Source organism: Eupeodes corollae, chromosome 3, assembly GCF_945859685.1.
Source record: "Eupeodes corollae chromosome 3, idEupCoro1.1, whole genome shotgun sequence".
In the NCBI taxonomy this organism is placed as follows: Eukaryota; Metazoa; Arthropoda; class Insecta; order Diptera; family Syrphidae; genus Eupeodes; species Eupeodes corollae.
Genome location: NC_079149.1, coordinates 57,952,610 through 57,973,875, shown reverse-complemented (window position 1 = coordinate 57,973,875; position 21,266 = coordinate 57,952,610). Strand labels below are relative to the sequence as shown.

Below are 21,266 nucleotides of genomic sequence, written 5' to 3'. Positions count from 1 at the left end.
GTTAATTGAACATACTTAGTCATTAAATTTTTCTTATAAATATTCCATCTCGTTTTGGAACTAGAAAAAAAGTCATACAAATATTGAATTGTATCGAAAAATTTGAGTGCATATAATGAAAAACAAGCAGCATCATTAACCACTAAATTAAGGAATGCGAGCAACGTGGAACGAAAAATGCTTTTGTTTGTTGTTTGCTCAAGATCAGATTACATTTTCCTGCTCCTGGTAATGCGCCCCCAGAATTGTGAGCCCTGTGTATTTGCACAACTTGCACATACGCTTTGTCCGGCTCTGTCTAAGGCTATAACCCACGAAAAAAAAACGTCGCGAACGTACGTACGCACGCACGCACATACACCTTTCTAAACATCTTTTATATTGCGACTCTAGGGACCTTGAAACGTCGAGATGTCAACATTTTTAACTTCCCATAACTTCCTATGGGAAGTTAAAAATTAACTAAATTTTTTTTGAAAAATTAAATACCATTTGAATTTTTGAAGATAGACTTGTTTTGCAGGTAAATAGATGTACTATTTTTAAACAGACTCGTATGATATAAGAGCAAGTTCATGGGACAAAGTCGGGCACTTCATTTTATTCTTTCTATACATATTTCAGATTCTTTCGAATATCTTTTTTACTGTGTTTTCCACTGCATTTTATAATAATCAACAATCTTATGAGTCTTTTTTCCCTTAGACTCTCAGTGTAGATACGTATTTCTAACCACTTTAAAATGAATAAAAGTAAGTGAGTTGTAAATGCCATTTTTTGTCTACTTAAGCAAGAACGCAATATACTTCTATAAGGCGGTTCTTTAAAATTTTATTACAACTTACTCCTTGCTCCACCTCTGCACTCCTCGTCACAAATGCAGACTTGTGAAAATACTTAACTTAAATCCTTTGTTTTATCTTCTAAATAACAATTTTCCCGCTGAAAATATGTTTTTTAAACATATTTTTGTTTTTTTTATTTTTTTTATTTTTGCCTTTGTTATCAAAACCTTAAAATATACCTATACGTATTTTAGACAATAACAAAATTCAACATTGCCATCTCAAGCCCTTAGGCATCACTTCACATCTTTGAACTACTTTCATGAACAAACATAATGGATCTTAATACGAGTCTATATATAAGGTATTATACACTTTTGAAGAGTTTTCCAGGAAGATAATAATAATAAAGAAGATTCTAACAATTTCATGTAACCAAAAGCTAATAAACATGATGGCAGCCATAACAATTTGGCGGTATACCTTAAATCCTCAAGATATGGTGTAGTCTTATGCTTTGCCTTATGTATACTCCAACATATATTATATATATATACCTCTTTTAGAGCTTCGTTGTCGTACCGTCTCGCGGCGGCGGCGGCAGTGTGTTTCGCGAAGCTTATAATAAATTGTATAAATGTTAAATTGCTCTTTCTGGTGGTTTGTTTAATTTTAGAAAAATAAAAGGACGAGATCTTTTGCCCAGAATTCAGTTTGATGTGCCGCCACTGTGCGTTCGCTGTCGAAAAATGAGCGTCTTCTGACTTTGTGTTAGGAATATGTTATCTACCATCTACAACAATCTTGAAAATTTGTCTTCTCAAGGAGCAGATGAGAGCTAAAAGCTTCTTAAATAACATTCAATTATGTATATCTGTATGTACATAGGTTAGGTACCTTGCTTTATATTGTTCAATACAATGTACATTGTACATACGCTGTGAAGTGAACAGTTTTATTATTTGACGTTTTTACTGCTAAGCATTGCCTTTGGTATAAAGAGGATTTCAAGTGAAAAGATAAAATAAGGATGAGGAGCAAAATATCATCAATACGATACGACAGCATTTATAATCGTATTCAATTATAAAATTTTATAATAAATATTTTTTTTTAATTTTCCTGTTAAGTCATACTTCAACTAATTTGATTAAATTTCAATAGAATATTTTTTAAAATAAAGGGTTTTATTCGTGTTAAAAAAATGCGAATAAGAAGTTTTCTATGTACTTATGAATTATTTCATTGAAAGCTGTTGAAAATGTCATTAATTCTATGTTTGTTATAAGTATAGGGCATATCAATTTTAAATTTGACAGTTGATTTGTAAGCTTATCGTTGAAGCTACTTCTATCACATAAGCTGTCATTTATTCAGCTGTTATGGCGTCTTCTGTCACTTTAATTTTGCAAACCTCGATGGATGATGTTGAGCTTAGGTTGTAAAATCATTTCCGTGTTGTTTACATAACAGCTGTCCTTGTCCTCGAAGCTTTTCCACAAAGATGTCAAATCGCAGCTTCGAAATGGTCAATTGATTAACTACTTTGAGAATTTGGTGTGGAAAAGATCATAGTACGCCATTCTACATGAATCAGAGGCAGGCAAAACCCATTTCTTCAATATCTTTAAACAAGTCATTTGACATTGATTTGTAATGATTAACGTTGACCGTACAATTTTGAACGCCCTCAATTTAAAAGAAAAATGGTGCAATGAGTATCAGCATCAAATTGTCACTCTCGCTCTGAGATTAAACCTGGCATTCATTGCATTCCTTAAAAATTCTCAAATGATATTTATTGTAATTATTTATAGAACTTAAAATATCATGCAAGAAATAAGTAAACCAATACCGTTTTCTATTGAAATATTCGAGTATTTAAAATAAAATTGTTAATATTTCTTATAGAATTTACAAAAAAAAAACACTTTGAACTGAATAAAAAAATTTAATTAACTTTTAAAATAATATTTTGTATGAGACGAAATAGGTATGGAGTGAGTATCCTCTTTGTTCTGACGGTTTTTGGAGTCAAAAGCCAACGTTCGACGAAGTTTTAGTAGTTTTTTTAGCAAGTTCTGATTGTTTTGTTTTAAAAAACTGTCAAGTTTTTTTTTTAACAAAAATAACAGACTACAAAAACTTAATTTTTCTCAACTGAGAATTGTTCTTAGTCAAATATTCGAACAAAATATCCAAACATTAGTATTCGATTTATTTGATTTCCAAAAATGTTTAAGATTACCCGCATTTTTTTAAATCTATTTTTTTTTAAGTTTATGTTAAAATAAAATACACGAATTTGCTTCCTTATCCAATGTATCTGTTTGAATGCAAATTAATTTCTCAAACAAAATGAAATTTATTAATTAATAATAAATTAATAATTATATTTATATCAAGTATTGCATTATTTTAAAAAATTCGAACTCCAGTAGAAAAGTCGAAAATAGTGGGTCCCCCAATTCTGTCCTTGCCCCTACAGCGCAATCCATTCGGGCGATTGAATTCAAACTCATAAGTTAAGGTTTTAATCAGATTCACGTTACATGTTGTAAGACTTAAAATAACTAATAAGTTGCATTCGAATTTGTTGGTCAAAAACACAAAATTCGGATTTTTTGATTTTTTTCTGTTTTTAACTTTTAATAGGAAATTATTCTAATCGGTACGATTCGTCGAATTAAAAATTCTGACATTTCTTGACTTTTCAGATCCCCAGAGTCCAAATAAAAGATTTTCAGAGAGATGTCTGTGCGTGCGTGTGTACGTTCGTACGTTTGTACGTTCAGAAAGTTTTTATTCGTTTGTCCATAGCTCGAAATAGGTTCTGGAGATATCGATTTCAAATAAATTTTGTTATACAAATAATAATGCAGAAAGATGCAAAATCGACTCTCGAAAAATTGCGTAGGTGGTTTTTTTTTAACCATAATAATTTTTAAAAAGAGGCTGGGATGCGACCCACACTGATAACTTCCCATCCCTTCTGTCGATGTGTCTTGCTTAAAAGTTTGTCTATATGTACTCGTATCAATTTTTACCAAATTTGTGTACTATTTTTTGTAGATTTTATTTTTAATGAAAAAACGGACTGTTATATTTTTATATAAAAATTACCGAATATTGAAAACAATATTTTCTGTGAAATAAAATAAGTTTGAAGCCAATATTTTTGTTAATTTTTTTTCGGTTTTTAATTTTTTGTAAAATTCGATTTTTTTAAAACTTTAACTGAATGTTGAAAAAAATATTTCTTATAAGATAAAATTAGTTTGAAGCCAATACCTGCAACTTTTGAAAAGATATTTGAATCGATATTCAATTTTTACCAATTTTGAGTAATGTTTTTTCTTAGATTTTTATATTTTATAAAAAAAACTATCAATTAGATTTTTCTCAAAATTTTATCAGATTTCAAAAACATAATTCTTTGTTGCACAAAATTGTTTTAGAGATGAAATCATATTTCAGTCGTAAAATTTTGGGGGTGACAATTTTTTTTTTCAGTTTTATTGATTTATAAAAAAACTGTTATATTGATTTTTTTCAAAAAATATACTTCTTTGATATCACGTTACAATACATTACATAAAATTAATTCAAGTCTCTAGCATTTTTGGTTCGTAAGATATTTAGGGTTAACCAAAATGTTCAACTTTTTTTCAAACTGCTATGGTAAAAAAAACACAAACGCAAATTTCTTGAGAGGCCTTTCTGCATCTTTCTGCCTTATTATCTGTATAACAAAATTTATTTGAAGTTGACATGTCTTCTGGTTCTTGAGCTATGGAGGACGAAAAAAACGTCGCGAACGTACGGACGTACGGACATACGGACGTACGGACATACAGACGTACGAACGTACGTACACACGCACGCACAGACATCTTTCTAGAAATCTTTTATTTCGACTCTAGGGAACTTGAAACTTCGAGAAATGTCAAAATTTTCAATTTGACAAATCGGACCCATTACAATAACTTCCTATGGGAAGTTAAAAAGATGAAAATTTTGGTAAACCCAAAATATCTCACGATCCAATTACTCTAGCTCCTTCAACTAGTATAAAATACGTGAAACAAAACTTATATAATTTTAAAAAACAATCCATTAAGCATTTGTGTATCGATAAAACAAATTAAAAAAAGTAAGTAAAAACCCAAAATAATTCTATGCAACTAAAAATAAAGTTTTTGACTTTTGATAAAATTTTGCGAAAAATCGAATTGACATATTTTACAAAAAATAAAACCTACAAAAACTTGATAATTGATTTTTGACTTAAATATCTTTTCCAAAATTTAAGTAAATTGTCATTAAACTAATTTTACCTTATATAAAATGTTCTTTTCAACATTTAGATTATACAAATTAAAATCTACTGAAAATAGTACGTAAAATTGGTAAAAATTGATTTTCGATTCTTGATAACTATGAATTAACAAAACATTGAAAAATTGTTTATCTCACACAAAATACTGTTATGAATATTTTGTAAAAATTTAAAGCAAGACTATTCGACAGACGGGATAAGAAGTTATCAGTGTGGGTCGCACCCCAGACTCTTTTTTAAAATTAATTTTTTAATGGCTGATTTGTTTTCTGATTTTGAAAGTTCAAGCATGTTGCGTGTTACTGTTTAAGACTTTTAACGATTATTGAATTATTTTTGAATCGTTCTATCAAAATGCGTGCTTTGTTGAAAAAGTTCATCGTACTTCTCTTTAAAGTTATGGTCAGTTTAATAGGTGGTATAGTTAAAGGGCTCTTAAAAAGTAGGCGGAAAGTTAAATTTTTTTTTTTTTGAAAAATTGTGCTCAAGGTCGAAACTCATTTCCGATTGAGTAGCTACGTCAACATGCAAAACTGTCGTATTAACAGTGAAAAGGAGACAGAAACATTGGAAGACCTACCTGAATCTAGAAACAGTCATTGTTTGGTTTGAATTTTGGGCTGAAGGAATCATTGGCCTATATTGCTTTAAAGATGATACGATTCACAACGTTACTTTGAATGTAAAATTTAATAGCTTGGCATGTGGTTTCAACCGGTAACACGTGCCATACAAGAGACGTAACAGCGGACCAATTGAGAGCGAGTTCGGTGAACAGTTTATTTTTCGTATGGGACGGTTTAATTTTCCTCGTAGATTGTGTAATTTATAGCTTCTCGATTTTTTTGTGCGGGGCTTTGTTAAGGCGCATGTCTATAGCGAAAAGCCCGTTTTGATTCATTCACTACAAGCCAACATTGTAGCATTTACTCGAATATCGAATTGTATATATTATATGTGTTTTTTTTTTCAAATTAATTTTTTTTTTTTTAATATGTTTGGTATGCAGTTATATATTTGGTGCTTATAGAAACGTTTCTTTATTTGAATTTCAACTATATTTCGCAACTCGTTTTTGAGATATGTATATATTTATTTTTAAGAATCCAAAAATATTGAAATTTTTTATCATTTATTTAGAAAAAAGAGGTTTTGGGTTCAATCTCTGCCTGTGCCACCTTAATTTAAAAAATTAATTTTCGCGGGTACTGCCTCTTGCGAGGAATTGACAATTTCTTCAAGAGTAATTCTTCACATGAAAAAGTGCTTTCCCAAATTAGCCGTTCGGATTCGGCCTAAAATTGTAGGTCCCTTCCATTCCTGATAACAGTACTGGCACACAGGAATGGTTGCGAGTTGTAAGTCATTAGGACCTGGTTCACAACGGACTGTTGCGCCACCCAATTTATTTATTTTATTTCGAAAAAAGAAGAAAATTGTTTATGAAAATTGTTTAGGAGAAAAAACTAGAGGAAATTTAAAGTTTCGATTTTTGCCCAAAAAGTTGTATAGTTAACCTGCATCTTATTAACATTTAAAAAATGCGAATCTGCTTTCTAAGTTTTTGCTCAATCGACTGAGTTGCTTAGGACATTTAATTAAAATCTTTATTTATAAATTTCATATAGTTTCTATACGTCGAAAGTAAATATTAGTTAAAGTATTTTTTTGAAAGTTACTCCCGCACGTCTTATGCTATTATTTGTTAAACTAAATTTATTTGATCATGATCTCATTTGGAGATATGAAGGACATACAAATGTAACCGGACTGATATGCTATAGGCTCACTAACGGCATCTAAAATATGACAGATTTGAAGATTAAATTCATTTAAACGGGTTTCACTTGATTGAAATAATTTCTTTTAATTAAGTGGAGTTTCAATAAAATGGACCATTGAGAAAATGACTGACTAATCTGTGCAATTTAAAGATTAATACTGTATTCACTTCAAAAATGCATTTAACCTTGAAAACAAATATAATATTATTATGAACACTAAGCTACAATTTTATTTCTTATTTCAAACGTAAAAGTCGTCATTGAAAAAATTGAAAGTAAATGATTCGAGAACCGCAAACATAAAAATAAATCCTCTTGCTAAACATAAATTGATTTTTATGTTGTTTTCGTTTACCATCTTAAAAATGTAACCTTTATTAAGGAACAATAAATAAAATTTTTCGTTGTCTTCATATAGGTAAAAAAAAATCAACGCGAAAAACAAAAAGATCTCTAAAAGTTTTCTTTTTCCACTTTAAGGTTTTTCAGTTTCTACCGAATATCTAAAAAAAAAATTAAAATCCCTTATTCCTCTAATTTAAAAGAATTAGGTAATTTACTTCCGATAAAATTAAAAATGAAAGAACTGTTTGCGCTGTAAAAGTTTTTTTACATTATGACTTTCAATTTAAGGCAATTTTTTTCTGATGCTTCATCTTAAATATTCCTTCCGAAAAAAATAAAATAAAAACAAGGATCAAACCACACACATGTTGCGTCTTAGATCCCAAATGAAAGGAAATGGTATTAAATTAGGGTAAATAACAAACGCTTAGTTTAAATACTGCTCCACGAACCCGAACGACAACAACGAAGAGCGATGGTAACGACAACGTTCCACAGCCATTATGTTACTTTTTCAACATATAAATGGCACACACATAAAAGAGTATGTCCTGACAATATAAAGTAAAAAAATAAAACAGAAAAATATAAAACCAAAATAAACTGAACCTTTTTCTTTTAAAGCTGAAAGTCTGTAAAAAATTTCAACGACACGAGGCATGGAGGGATGCTAGTAACATAGTAACGAAACGATATACTCAACTGAACTCAACTCAGTCAGGAAGTAATAAAACATTCAATAATAAATTCTAGAAAAAAGGATATAAATTCAATTTCCAGAGTTATGGTCAAACAAAATTAAGGCTCTGTTTCTGTTTCTAGCTGAATTTTATCTTCTGGTTGTTTGACGTCCTTCGGTCGCGTCGTTGGTAACTACGGTCACTTCGGGCATATAGATTTCTTCTTTTTATTTATGCAAAAGGGTGTGCAAAGTTTTTGTGTTAACTTGGTGATTATTTGGTTATTATTTCCGGTTATGAGGAAGGATATAAAATTGCTATCTGAACTGAAAAATAAGGGACCAGCATCTGGATCATCGCTCACGCCGCAACGGTCCAACATAGATATGAGAAAAAGACGAAACGAACAAAAACAAAAAAACTTTATATGTACAGATAGATACCTTTGGGCAATTGTTGAGTTTACGATTCATTATATTAGTTTGATGGAGAAAGTTTTGCAATAACATTTGAAGCCTTTCTTAGATACAAAATTTTTAATTGGATTTCTTTCGAATACAAAAAAAAAAGATAACGTAAAAGTTTTGAAACAATATTGGTATAGGAAGGTATCTCCTTATCTAACCGGATGCTAAACTGTTACTTAGGATACCCACTTGTTTTATCATTTCAAAGCAATATTTTAAGATAGAGGAATTAACTTTTGAAATTCAATCCGATAAATTAAGAATTATTTAACCAAAGCAACACAATTTCAATAAATAACTTTCCATTCGGTAGCATTGATAACAAGGACGAAAGCAATTGCTATTACGGGTTTCTTATTATTTATTTTCATAATAAAAAGTATAAATAGTGATGTACTCGTAACTATAAAATTTTCAAACAAGCAAAGAAGCTGTAGCAGGATAATGTATTTTCTATTATCTGGTAAGGTTACTATAGTTGCTAGATAGCCAACTGAAGTTTTGAAAATGAAAATATAAACTTGAATTGTATATGCAAGCTATTTTAATTTTTAACTTCGCCATTTAAAAGTAATTATGTTTTTTGAGCAAATATATCGACTCTAATAAATTTTGTTTAAAAATAAAATTAAGAACTTCGTTTTTTGGTTACTTGTTTATGATGTTGGTATATACCCACATAAAACATCTCGTGCAAAAAGAACAGAAAAATATTCACGTCTTATACTAAGTGGCTTAAGATTAATCAAAGCATATCTGGCATCATTATGGTGGACTATAAGACCAATTTAATTTTCTTATAGACAAATTTAGTGAATCTTCTTTGAATTTTCTCAATGCGTCTTCGGGTATTAGCGTAATACGGATTCCACACAACAGAACAGTACTCTAGAGATGAACGTATCAAAGGAATGTAAATTGACTTGAGAGTATAAGGATCTTGAAAATCTTTAGCATCACGAAATAAAAAACCAAACATTGAGTTTGCCTTTGATATTATATAGTCGTAATGCCAGGAGAATTTAAATTGTTCGTCAAAAATCACGCCTAGATCTTTTTGTTTGGATACTCTCTTTAGGCTTTTATTGGCAATATTATCAAATAAGATGGGGTTGAAAATTTTAAATATAGTTAAGACTATAGGCTTACTAATATTAAAAAATAGTCCATTGCGATCACACCAAACAGAATTATTATTTAAGTCACGTTGTAGTTCAAAAACATCGGATTCTAATTTAATTGAATATTTTAAGGTCATCAGCAATTTGAGTGAATTACATGTGTTGGCAAATCATTTATGAATAATAAAAATAAAAGTGGACCAAGATGGCTGAATTGTGGAACACCTGAAGAATTTGAGATCTCTGAATAAATTTCAGATCCAAGTTTTACAAATTGTTTTCTTCCAATCAAGTAGCTTCTCAATTACAGTAATAATTTCGAGTGAAAACCCAGAAATTCTAGTTTCTTAATCAGAATGTTGTGTTGGACGCTATCAAAAGCTTTGGAAAAATAAGTAAAAATTGAGTCAACTTAATGTCTATTCTTTAAGGCAGTCAGGCATTAGAAAAAATTACCAAGTTCGTAGTTGTGGATTTACCGCTCACAAAACCATGCTAAAAATCTGATATATTATACAACTTATTTTTGACAATAGCTTCAAAGATTTTTGGAAGTATCTGAAGTTTTGAAATGGGCCTATAATTTGTTATTACCTTTTTCGAGCCGGATTTATGAACAAGAGTAATAAAAGATCACAACTAAGTTTTAAGTAACTCACCATAACTCTGTAGTGGCACGAAAAGACCAAAAGAAGGCAAAGTTGGAAAAGGTTGGGGTCTATATTCCTTACTACTAGGCGGTAAGGGTAATTTATTGTAATACATATTTTCTAAAAGCCAGAAATTCATTCTTCCAGTAACTTTTTAAAAAATGCCGCTTTTGTCCAATTACCAAACAAAAAGAGATTACAATAACAAAAAATTATTATTATTCAACCCAAATAAATGTTCATCGTTTTGAACCCACCTGCATATATGTAAATCAAAATTTTTAGTACGTACGTACGTTTTAACGTACCTTTTTCGTTCTTCATATCTCAAGAAGTGGTGAAGATAAAGACTTTAAATAAATCTTATCTTGTAGATAAAAATATCAAGATGAAGATAATATAATTGCATGTTTAAAAATACCGTGCTTGCGAACGATAATGTTCTTAAAGAAATCCAGTCTAAGTATTTAAAAAATGCTGCTAAAATTGATACGAATTGGTTTTGGACTAAAATGACGAAAACAAAAACAGATATTGAAATTGAATTTATTTTATCATATGCAAAATTTTGTTTTTAAGTATCAACTAATTTCTTTGAAAAATTCAATTGACCACTTATTTTTACGACAACTTATTTTTACGAAACACAAAAACATGTTACGAAAACAATAACATCTACACGTTTTTTTTTTCACGGGTACTGCCTCTTGCGATGAATTGACAAATTCTCCATGAAAAATTCTTGTCATGAAAAGTGCGTTCTCAAAATAGCCGTTTGGATTTGACATAAAACTGTAGGTCCCCTCCATCCTTGACAACAGTACTCGCACACAGGAATGGTTGATAGTGGTAAGTCACTAGGCCTTAGTTCTCAGCGGACTGTTGCGCCACCTTATATATTTATATTTTTTTATGAAAACGAAGAAATATATTGGCTTCAATTTATTACTTGTGACGTATAGAAAGTATATAGCAAGTATGAGTTTCGTTCAAAATTACCAAACCAGGATTTTATCAAACTTCATGTTACACTTAAGAAAGTGTGTGTCTACTCTACCTAACACCTATTGATATATTACGCAAACAAAAAGCTGCAAACCCTGCTATTCGACTCAGAGCTTGGTCGCTGTAGATTAGCAACAACATTGGCCACTCCGTAATTTTTAAGTGCTTATAATTCGACAGAGACAGATTTCTATACCTTCTAGATCTTTCTGAGAAGACATGGCATTCGTGAAAGACGAATCAGTTTACTATCAGTTCTATTTATCAGATCTCTTGTTAGATTCTATCAGAAAAACTGATAACGAGATTCTCCTAGGCTTTCTGATAGAATATATCAGCCTCTCCTGGTAACCCGTACCAGAAAAAATAATTTCCCCTCCGCCAGAATATTATCAGAATTACTGATAACATGTACCAGTTGCCTGATACAATCTAACAGGAAAAGATAATCATTTTCCTGCTACTTGCATTCTGGCGCAATTTACCAGGCCTTCGGGTACTTTTCCTGGTACCTGCTACTAGCATACTGGTAGTATTTACCAGAAATATTATTTTATCCTAGTAGAATGTACCTGTATTCTGGTACAATTTACCAGGCCTTCGGGTACTTTTCCTGGTACCTGCTACCAGCATACTGGTAGTATTTACCAGAAATTTGATTGATGATCACATTTATCAGGAAAACGATAGGATTTACCAGTTTTTTTCCTGGTATATTTTATCAGAATACCAGAACCAGGAATATTTTTTGAGTGTACACTTTTATACAGGTGGATCAAAACAAAGAAAGGGGTTGGTGAAGATGTGTGCTCTGAACGACTGAAATTAAGCCTTTCATTCCGCCTTCCCGATTTTTTGGCCCTAAAGGAAGTCTTGTCCTTTCTCAAAAAAAAACGTGATATCAACATCTGATATTTTTATTTTCTCAAATAGTCAGACCGCTATCAAATCTGTGTATTTTGTATCACAAACTCTTTAACAGACCATAACTGTCAATCATATCTAATAATTTTCAATATTCATCTTTGATGGGTGCCTGTCTATAGAGACATTCCAAGTGACTGTAAGGCAAATGAACTCGCCAGGAATGTTAACCATTCTACCACGTTTGGTAATGCTGGCATACCAGTCACTACATGTAAACTATTGGTAATGCAAGACGCTATGAAGAAGGCAAACACAAGATGGAATAACATCACATCGATCAAGGTGGTTGCTATCTCTAAGCAGATATAAGCTCGATAATCGGTGCTTGACCGAACGCTGTCTAATAGGAAAGCTCGCCACGAGACTAGGCGTATTCTCAAGTGACTTTTGCAGAAGCTGTATGGACTAGGAAGAGGAGGAAACAGTTCTTCACCCCCTCTGTACATGCTCTGCTCTACCTCAACAACGCAAAAATTACCTAGAAGAATTATTCTATAACGATCTTAATAATCTTCATCATATTTACTTAACTCTACGTTTCGCAAGGGACGACTCACACTGCTTTTAATTGAGCTTAGAAAAAAGCCTTAAAATTCATGTGGTATCACAATGGGCCAATAAACTATAAATCAGGGACAGACACTTTAGCCTTATCTGACTTGAATATAAGTACTATTTGTAAACAGTGTCTTTGGAAATAGGAGCAAGTTTGTGTGACCCAGTCGCTCACTTTATGTTTTTTCCTAATATTGCAAATTTTTATAAAAACCTTAAATAAGTAAATTTTGTTTTAATTAATTTAAATTTTGTTAAAAATGTAAGCATTTTTTACGTTCAGTTTTTAACTTTCTTTGCTGATTAATTTAACGGTTTGGATTAAAAATGTACACAGAAATACCTTAGGGTACATTACAGAATTTTATAGAGTGTTTTATTTAATTATTATTTTTTTAATTCTAAATTCCTATTTTTTAGTTGATTCTTTGAATAAGTTGTAATGATTTTAAAGCTTTAAAAACTGTATATCATGATACTCGCATTTATAAGATATTTAATTTAAAAAAAAAAACTATGATACGATTTTTAGTTTTATTGTTGATATTTATTTTCTTGGCTTCATTTGAGCATGCTTGTTATACTGCCACCTGGATAAAATACTGCCATTTGTTAAAAATTGAGGTTTTGAGATTTAATTTCTTCCTTAGTTTTTAAAATAATTGTCGGATGCGTAAGTTGGACAAACATTAAGTCCACATATTTTTTTCAATTTTAAACTGGATAATTTCTAAACATCGGAGTTCGATTCGCTTCAAGCAAGCTAAAACCTAGATAATTTGATATTTTCAGAGAGATAAATTGTAGATCTCTTCCAATGCAGCTTACAGCAATGAATTGTGTTGAAAACGTACAAGTTTTTTTTTGAGATGCTTTTCTAAGCTCAAAGTACCAATAAATTCAAATAATAAAACCTTAGACAAATTGAAAAAGAATTAACTGATTTCGCGTTTTTCTCAGAGATCAAATTTTGGTTAAAATAAAATTGGATCATCTTGAAATCATAGGGTTTGTATTTTTCCTTTGGTAAAGCGTTTGATGGCAACCTTGTTCTTATATATAAGAGAGATGATTTTAAATACAACTTTAAACTTATAAAAGTTTTTATTTTTTTAACAAAGCTTATAAATAACAATGGATTAAATAGTCAACTAAATAATTATGTTTTAATTTATATATCATATAATAATTTTAATATACATATAATACAAAATGTTAAATATAAAATATGTGTTTATTTATATTGTGATTTTTGTATTCAATTTTTTTTTGCAATTTACTTAGTGTCAATATAAATATTGTGAATTTTTATCTATTTGTACTAACTGCATATAAATAACCAACAGCCATCACAATGTGTCTGATCCGCTTCCAAACCTTTTAACTTTGCCTACTTGTCCATTTCAAAGTGTTTGCTCTTACAGCCGCCTTATTAGGAGCCCGTTTTCGTTCAGCTTCTGATGCGTCAATGCTTGGTGATACAAATGGTGCGAATAGCTTGCAAGTGCCCGATGGTTGTAATATGGGACGAAGAAGATCAAGAGCTGTACTTTATCAATTGTCAGGACATTATAAACCAGAAAAAGTTAAAACGAAGTTAAAACTTGGAAATGTAAGTACATAGTTTCGAAAAAAATTCGAATCTAACTTAAACAAAGAAGATGTTAAACAATTTTAATGTTTAGAATCTTCTGCATTCTACCGAGGCTCCATTTCCAGAATATAAAACGCAATCATTGAAAAAGTCCAAATTCATTCTGCCACATTATGGAGTGTTTAAGGGATTTTGGGATTGGATTATTTTAGTGGCTACGTTCTATGTAGCTATTTTGGTGCCATTTAATGCAGCTTTTGCTAAAGCTGACCGACAAACCATGGTATCGGATGTGATTGTCGAAGCTCTTTTTATAGTTGGTAAGTTTTTTCTTATAATTATTTTTAAAATGAATTTTGTTTATTTTTGTTTTAATGTAATAAATTTTATTTTTTTTACTTTTTTCTTCAAGATATTTTACTCAATTTTCGGACAACTTTTGTATCAAGCAAAGGTGAAGTTGTATCAGATTCAAAACTCATAGCTATCAATTATTTGCGGGGATGGTTTGTGGTTGATCTTCTCGCTGCATTGCCGTTTGACCATTTGTATGCCTCTGATTTGTATAATGGAGAGGTAAGAAAATTAAAAAAAAATAATTAGTATTAATTAAATTTAAATGATTAAAAAGATATCAAGTATAACAATATATTAATTTTTATAAAAATTAGTTCTGCATAATACTTTTAATTTAATTACCAAAACTATAGTTTATGCAAACAAAAACTTAAAAAACTCTCTGCAGCAAAAATATATTTATTTTGAAAAGTTTAAAAAATTTTGTATAAGAAAAATCAAAAGGACTTGGATGGGAAACACATTAATATTTAAAGAAATTTTAAAAAGTATGCAAATGCATGATTATTTGAAACTTAAAATTTGACACATTTAAAAGTTATTGATTTCAAATTGTTTGGAAAACAAAAATGAAGAAATCAATATTATTGACAAAAAGTTCAACTAGGATCTTTTTTACAACGCATACAAAAACTAAATAAAACACCTTTATCACGTCGATCATCTTGCGATAATAGCTCCAAAATAATTGTAAACATCAAAGAAAAAATGATTTAAATTATTTTTAACTTTTAAGAAAACTAGAAGCGTCCGTATTTTTACAACAAAAAACTTAGTACTACTAAAAGTTGGAGAAATTGATATTCGATTAAAACACATTCGCATGAATTTAGGTTGTTGTCTTTAAAATAATTATAATATACATGGTAAAATTTTTCTTTAAAATAAAATCTATTAAAAACTCTTTCAAAATGTTTCAAGGCTCGAAATTCTCTAGAATAATAAAAAACATTGACTTCAAAATTATTTTATTTGAAACAAAATTTTTAGAAATATCGACAGACTGGCAAGAATGGGAAAATATCAATCAGATCCTAATACGATGTTCCAAAATCGTTAATTCAAATCTTTTTAAAAGCTCTTTTATTTTGTGTATTTAAAAACCGATTTATTCTTGTTTCTGAATAAGTTCTTTCCTCGTCTTTATAATACATCATTAAAAGTATTGGTTTGTTAACAATATTTAATTAGTTTTTAAATGCCATGTATAAGCTCTTTGGATATTTGAGCGTGTCCGTGCGAAACAGTCGTTAGTTTTATATACAATTTGTATGACAAAATTTCAGAACCAATTCATTTAAATTCAGTTTTTCGAATGCTAAGCAATCCATAATTGTAAATGACCAAGTTAATTTCTATATTTTTAATGACAGCCGAGTTTAACAAGTTTTAAATGCAAGTCATACTTTTTGAGATTCAACCAACATTGATTACTTCCCATTCGTGCCCCTCTGTCTATTTTTCTAAAACTTTAACTAAATATTTTTAGCAATGTTTTGTATGAGATACAAATATGAAGTCAAAATCTTTCTTTGTTCTTTTAATACCTTATTCAAAAACAATTGTTTTTTTTGTTTTTGTAGATTTGTGTGTATTGTAAAAAAAGTTGTCAATTAAGTATTTCTAAACAAATATTTTACTTTCATTTTTTTTCAAAATATAAAATAAACGTCCGATGATTTTTCAATTTCAATATACACGCACAAACGGACATCTGTCTAAAACCTGTGATTTAGTTTTTAGGGACCGTGAAACGGTGAGAAATATCAGAATTTTTAGCTTCCCAAAGGAAGTTATTGTAATGGGTCCGATTTGTAAAATTGAAAATTTTAAAATTTCTCGACGCTTATAGGTCCTAAAGTCGAAATAAAAGATTTTTTAGAAAGATGTTTGTGCGTGCGTGCCTGTGTACGTACGTTCGCGACGTTTTTTTCTATGTCTATAGCTCAAAAACCAGAAGATATATCGACTTCAAATACATTTTGTTATACAGATAAAGAGGAAGAAAGATTCAGAAAGGGCTCTGAAGAAAATTGCGTGGGCATTTTTTTTACCATAGCATTTAAAACAAATTGAAAATTTTGGTTAACCCTAAATATCACATGAACCAAAAACGCTAGAGACTTGAATTAAATTTTATACAATATATTGTAACGTAATACTAAACAAGTTTTTTTTTGAAAAAAATCCAATTAACGGCTTTTTTATATAAATCAAAAATACTTTTAAGATAAATGTGTCACTTTGAACATTTTACAAATAAAAAATGAATTTATCTTCAAAACAATTTTGTCATACAAAAAATAACGTTTTCAACATTCTGAAAAGGCTTGAGAAAAATCGATTTGGCAGTTTTCAAAAAAAAAGATAAACAAAAAATTATTAAAAGTTTTTAAAAATTCATTTTCGACTCAAATACCTTTTTAAAATTTTAAGATATTGGCTTTAAACTATTTTTTTTTTTAAATATAATTTTGAGAAAAATCGAATGGACAGATTTCTTAGAAAAAATAAAAACTTAGAAGAAAATTTAACAAAACTTGATAAAAATTGATTTTCGACTCAAATATCTTTTCCAAAAATTAAGATATTGGCTTAAACTACTTTTATCGTTTAAAAAATGTTGTCAAAACTCAGTTACATTTTGACGAAAATCTATTAAAAAAAAAAAACAAACAATTAAAAACCTAACAAAAAACAATACTAAATCTTGGTAAACATTTACTTATGACTCAAAAAGCTTTTAAAAATTAAATTTAATGCCTTCAAAATCTTTTTATTTTATAGAAAATATTGTTTTCGATATTCAGTAGTTTTTTTTATAAAATCCCAACAGTCAGTTTTTTCATAAAAATAAAATCTACAAAATATAGTACGCAAATTTGGTACAAATTGATGTTCAGCTCGCAAATTAATTTAATTCATCCAATTTGTAAAAATTTAAGAAATGCTACTAAAATTGTTTTCGACTAAAAACTGTTTAACAAAACTAGATGTTCAAACTAAACTATTTCTTTTTATGAAAAATATTGTTATTAATTTTAATTTTTTTAAGAATAATTCAACTAACAACTTTCTTAATCCAACACAAAAACCTACAAACTTTTAAGTAAGACAAATGGACAGATAATAATTCTTTATAGAAAAATGGGCCACCACATAACTATCTCGAAGAAAATAAAAATAGTTTCTTATTCGCCTTCGAATTTCATAATGGGGTTGTAAATTTTTGCTGATCTTTCGAAAAAATCGATTCTATTTTAATGTGTGCTTTTATACTTAGAAATTCAGCGTACGAAAATACTATTTTACATTTTTTTTGTTTTACTATGTTTATTTAAATATTCCACTTAAATCAAAATCACTTCTGAAAGTTAAGTGCTCTGTTTTCAAGGATACACATTTTGTTTGTTCATGTTCAATGTTAAAGCATAAGATGAGGGGTAAATGTTATTTTTTCGTTATAATAAAATAAGTTCAGATTATTTTATTTGATATTCTCTTCAATTTGTATACGTATAAGATATACATCAACAAACTTTTCTTCTTTTAAAACTCAGCCTTGAAAGACAGTACCTAAAGTAAGAACAAGGTCTATAAGTACATCATTTATTTATCATTTACCTCATCCAATCATCATTATTATGTAATAAGAAAAATTAGTTTACATAATAACATAATAACGATCCAATTTTCTCCTAAAAATAACTAAAATACTTTTCTATCAGAATTATAATAATTAATTTATCTTGAATTATGTAATAAATGTATCCTTCTTTGATGAGAGAAAAATCTATTTACATATGATATATATTTGTTTTTATTTAATATCGATTTATACCTTATACGAGTAACATCAATATTTATATTTTCCTATAAACACCCAACTCTGTGTCCTGAAGGCAAGTTATTTAATTGATGTTAAGTCTTTTCCTGTAAATGTACACATTGTAGGTATGTATGAAGGTATAAGTTATTTCGTATTTTAAGAATTTAAATATCGATGATGCCTAAAGTCCAATAATTCCACCAATATACTGTAAGTTCTTGCTTCTGTATCATTTTGGTTTACTTTTAGAAACTGTTGTCAATAAAATAAAAATAAAAGAGATACATTTGTGGTTACATTTTACCAAATTTTAAGAAGAATAATATTCCATTTAATTACAAAACGGAACGAGCAAAAATCACACATTTCCCCAAGTGGCTAACACCGAAATTATATTCTTTAACATTAAAATTCAAGTTTAACAATAAACAGCACAATATCAAAGACCATAGGATTTCTGCGATAATATTTATATTCACTTTTAATTAAAATTCTTAAGAGAAATTAATTTGGTTTTGTGTATCTGATAAAATTTTGGAAATTTTAAAGGAAACATTATGCGAGTAGTATCTCATTGAAACAGAAAGGAGAGTTTCTGGATAAAAGTTTGTGGAATAAAATAATTTAAGTTATTTGTTTTTGGTTAAAGAAGAATTGTATGTTTATGGTGCATTTAATTTCTTTTTTTCACTGGCTTTAGTGTTTTGAAGGTCTGTATTTAGTAATTAAATTTCATGTAAAAAGTGCGTTAGTTTTCGGTGAGATGTATAGTTAGATTAATTTTGTTTTCTCATCATTACCAAAAAGATTAAGTTTTTATTACGGTCAGATTCGTAAGAAATGGCAAGGGTTTACAAATTCAAATTAGAAGTTAGAACCGTTAAAGAAAATTGCAAGAGCATCACATTTTTTTGTATGGCTCAATCAGTAAAATGAGGGTTTAAAACAACACATTTCGTTTAACATTATTTAAGACTTTGTAGGTTCTGAAAAACGTATTTTAAAGTTATTGATTTCGAGAGCTATTCTAATTTGCTGACTAATCATCACAATACAAAAAGCACTAGGTTTTTGTTGTTCTTCTCAGTTATGTATATGGACCAGTGGGGGCATTTCTGAGAAACTTGTGCTTTGAATAGAAGCCTTATGAATCATACCAAACATAACTCTTTGCATGCGTTATAATGTCGTATAATCTTGATATTCAGACTTTCACAGTCATTCCTAGACTAAGAATTCCTTTCACTTAGGAAATACCCCCATGGCATTCCATCCTCGAAAAAATTACACAACTGATAGCTTCTTGGACGTTGCAACCTTGTTTAAAACATACGATTGTGCTACTTTAAGCCATACTTTTTCTCATGCACCAATCCGTCAGAAAAGGAATTTTCTTTGATCTAAAGATTTTTGCAATTCTTAACATCTACTTTAATCTACTTTAAGTTTCTTTTGTGGACTGCGTCATTTTTAGTATTCTTCGATAGTTCATTATTTTTTGTAATTATTATTATTTGCAACCCTGGTCCAATAAGTTAAAAAAGGTGAAATATTGTGCTCCGTCAAAATAATTGTTTTAAAAAGTTTGAAACAGTAATTTTTAAAACATTTAATCTTAAAATAATAGTAAGTCTATCAGCGCATTAAAAGATTGGATGAACGTTTTTCTTATTTACTTCAAAAGACGATATGTTTACCGCAAATAAAACTTTACAGCGATCTTCGTAAATAAGGAATCAATGATGCCGCATTCTAATAATATAGCAGATGAGTCCCCGTCCTTGGACCATGAATCCATAGCTATAGTTGCCTTAGCGGTCGCGAATCTGGATAAATGGAATCCCAAAAATTAATTAGAGCTTCTTGAAAAATAAGATAAATTTGGTGGTAAATTTGCAGTCTGTGAAGAATGGTGGCTCATAGGGTACGGTTTAAAAAGCAAAAGCTAATTTCTTGGACATCCTCTATAGACTAGTAATATGTCAAAAATATCTCAATAGGGGCAAATCAGTGCTGCAATATTGCAGCTAATATCATTGTAAAAATGGTTAATAGAGAAGAGATCGTTCAAACACTTTAATAAATAAAGACTATCCAGCAGCAGAAAAGCATTTGTTGTGGATTAAACAATTATCCCATGATGACAGTCAATACCATTTTCTATTCTTGAGAAATTCGAATTGAACATCGGTTTTTACTAATTGTCCGTAGTATTTTTTGTAGATTCTTATTTTTCTTAGAAATAAAATGACAGTTGGATTTTAAAAAATGTAACGAAATGTTAAAAATAATATTTCCTTAATGATATCTTTTCACACGTTATGATATAAAATTTAATTGAAATCTCTAGAATATCAGTTTTTTTTGGGGTCAACCAAAATTTTTAACTTTTTTTTTTAATTGCTTTAGTAAAACAAAGCACTCATTTTTTTGAAAGTCCTTTGTACATCTTTCAATGATATTATCTCTAAAACGTTATCAAGTTGAAGTCGATATCTTAACTGGTTCTTGAGATATGGACAACGAAAAAATGGTGTCCCGTATTTACCCACGTTCGAACGTTCGGATAAACGCAATGAGAAACAACTCCCCATAAATTTTGATTTTGATCTCATTCACCTTGAACGGTCTAGAAATGTAAAAATCTTCAATTCGACAAATTTACACAACACAAGAACTTCATGTGGAATGCTAATACAGGAAGTCGAATTTTCAGAATAACACCTGAAGATATATAGTCGCAACGATTAGTTGGCTTCGGAACAAAGAACTGCTTTGAGTGATACTCAGCTTTAGCTAGAGTCGAAATAAAAGTTTTTTAGAAATAT

At 29.4% G+C, this 21,266-nt stretch overlaps 1 protein-coding gene across 1 annotated transcript in view; it reads left to right on the top strand.

Moving 5' to 3' along the window:
• The window catches only part of LOC129950481 (potassium voltage-gated channel subfamily H member 8), a 214,296-nt gene that overhangs the window by 116,102 nt on the left and 76,928 nt on the right, over window positions 1-21,266 (top strand). Inside the window, exons 6-8 of the mRNA XM_056062418.1 lie at window positions 14,083-14,270; window positions 14,344-14,572; window positions 14,665-14,828. Of these exons, the coding sequence (XP_055918393.1) occupies window positions 14,083-14,270; window positions 14,344-14,572; window positions 14,665-14,828 (581 nt within the window). The remainder of the gene's footprint in view (window positions 1-14,082; window positions 14,271-14,343; window positions 14,573-14,664; window positions 14,829-21,266) is intronic.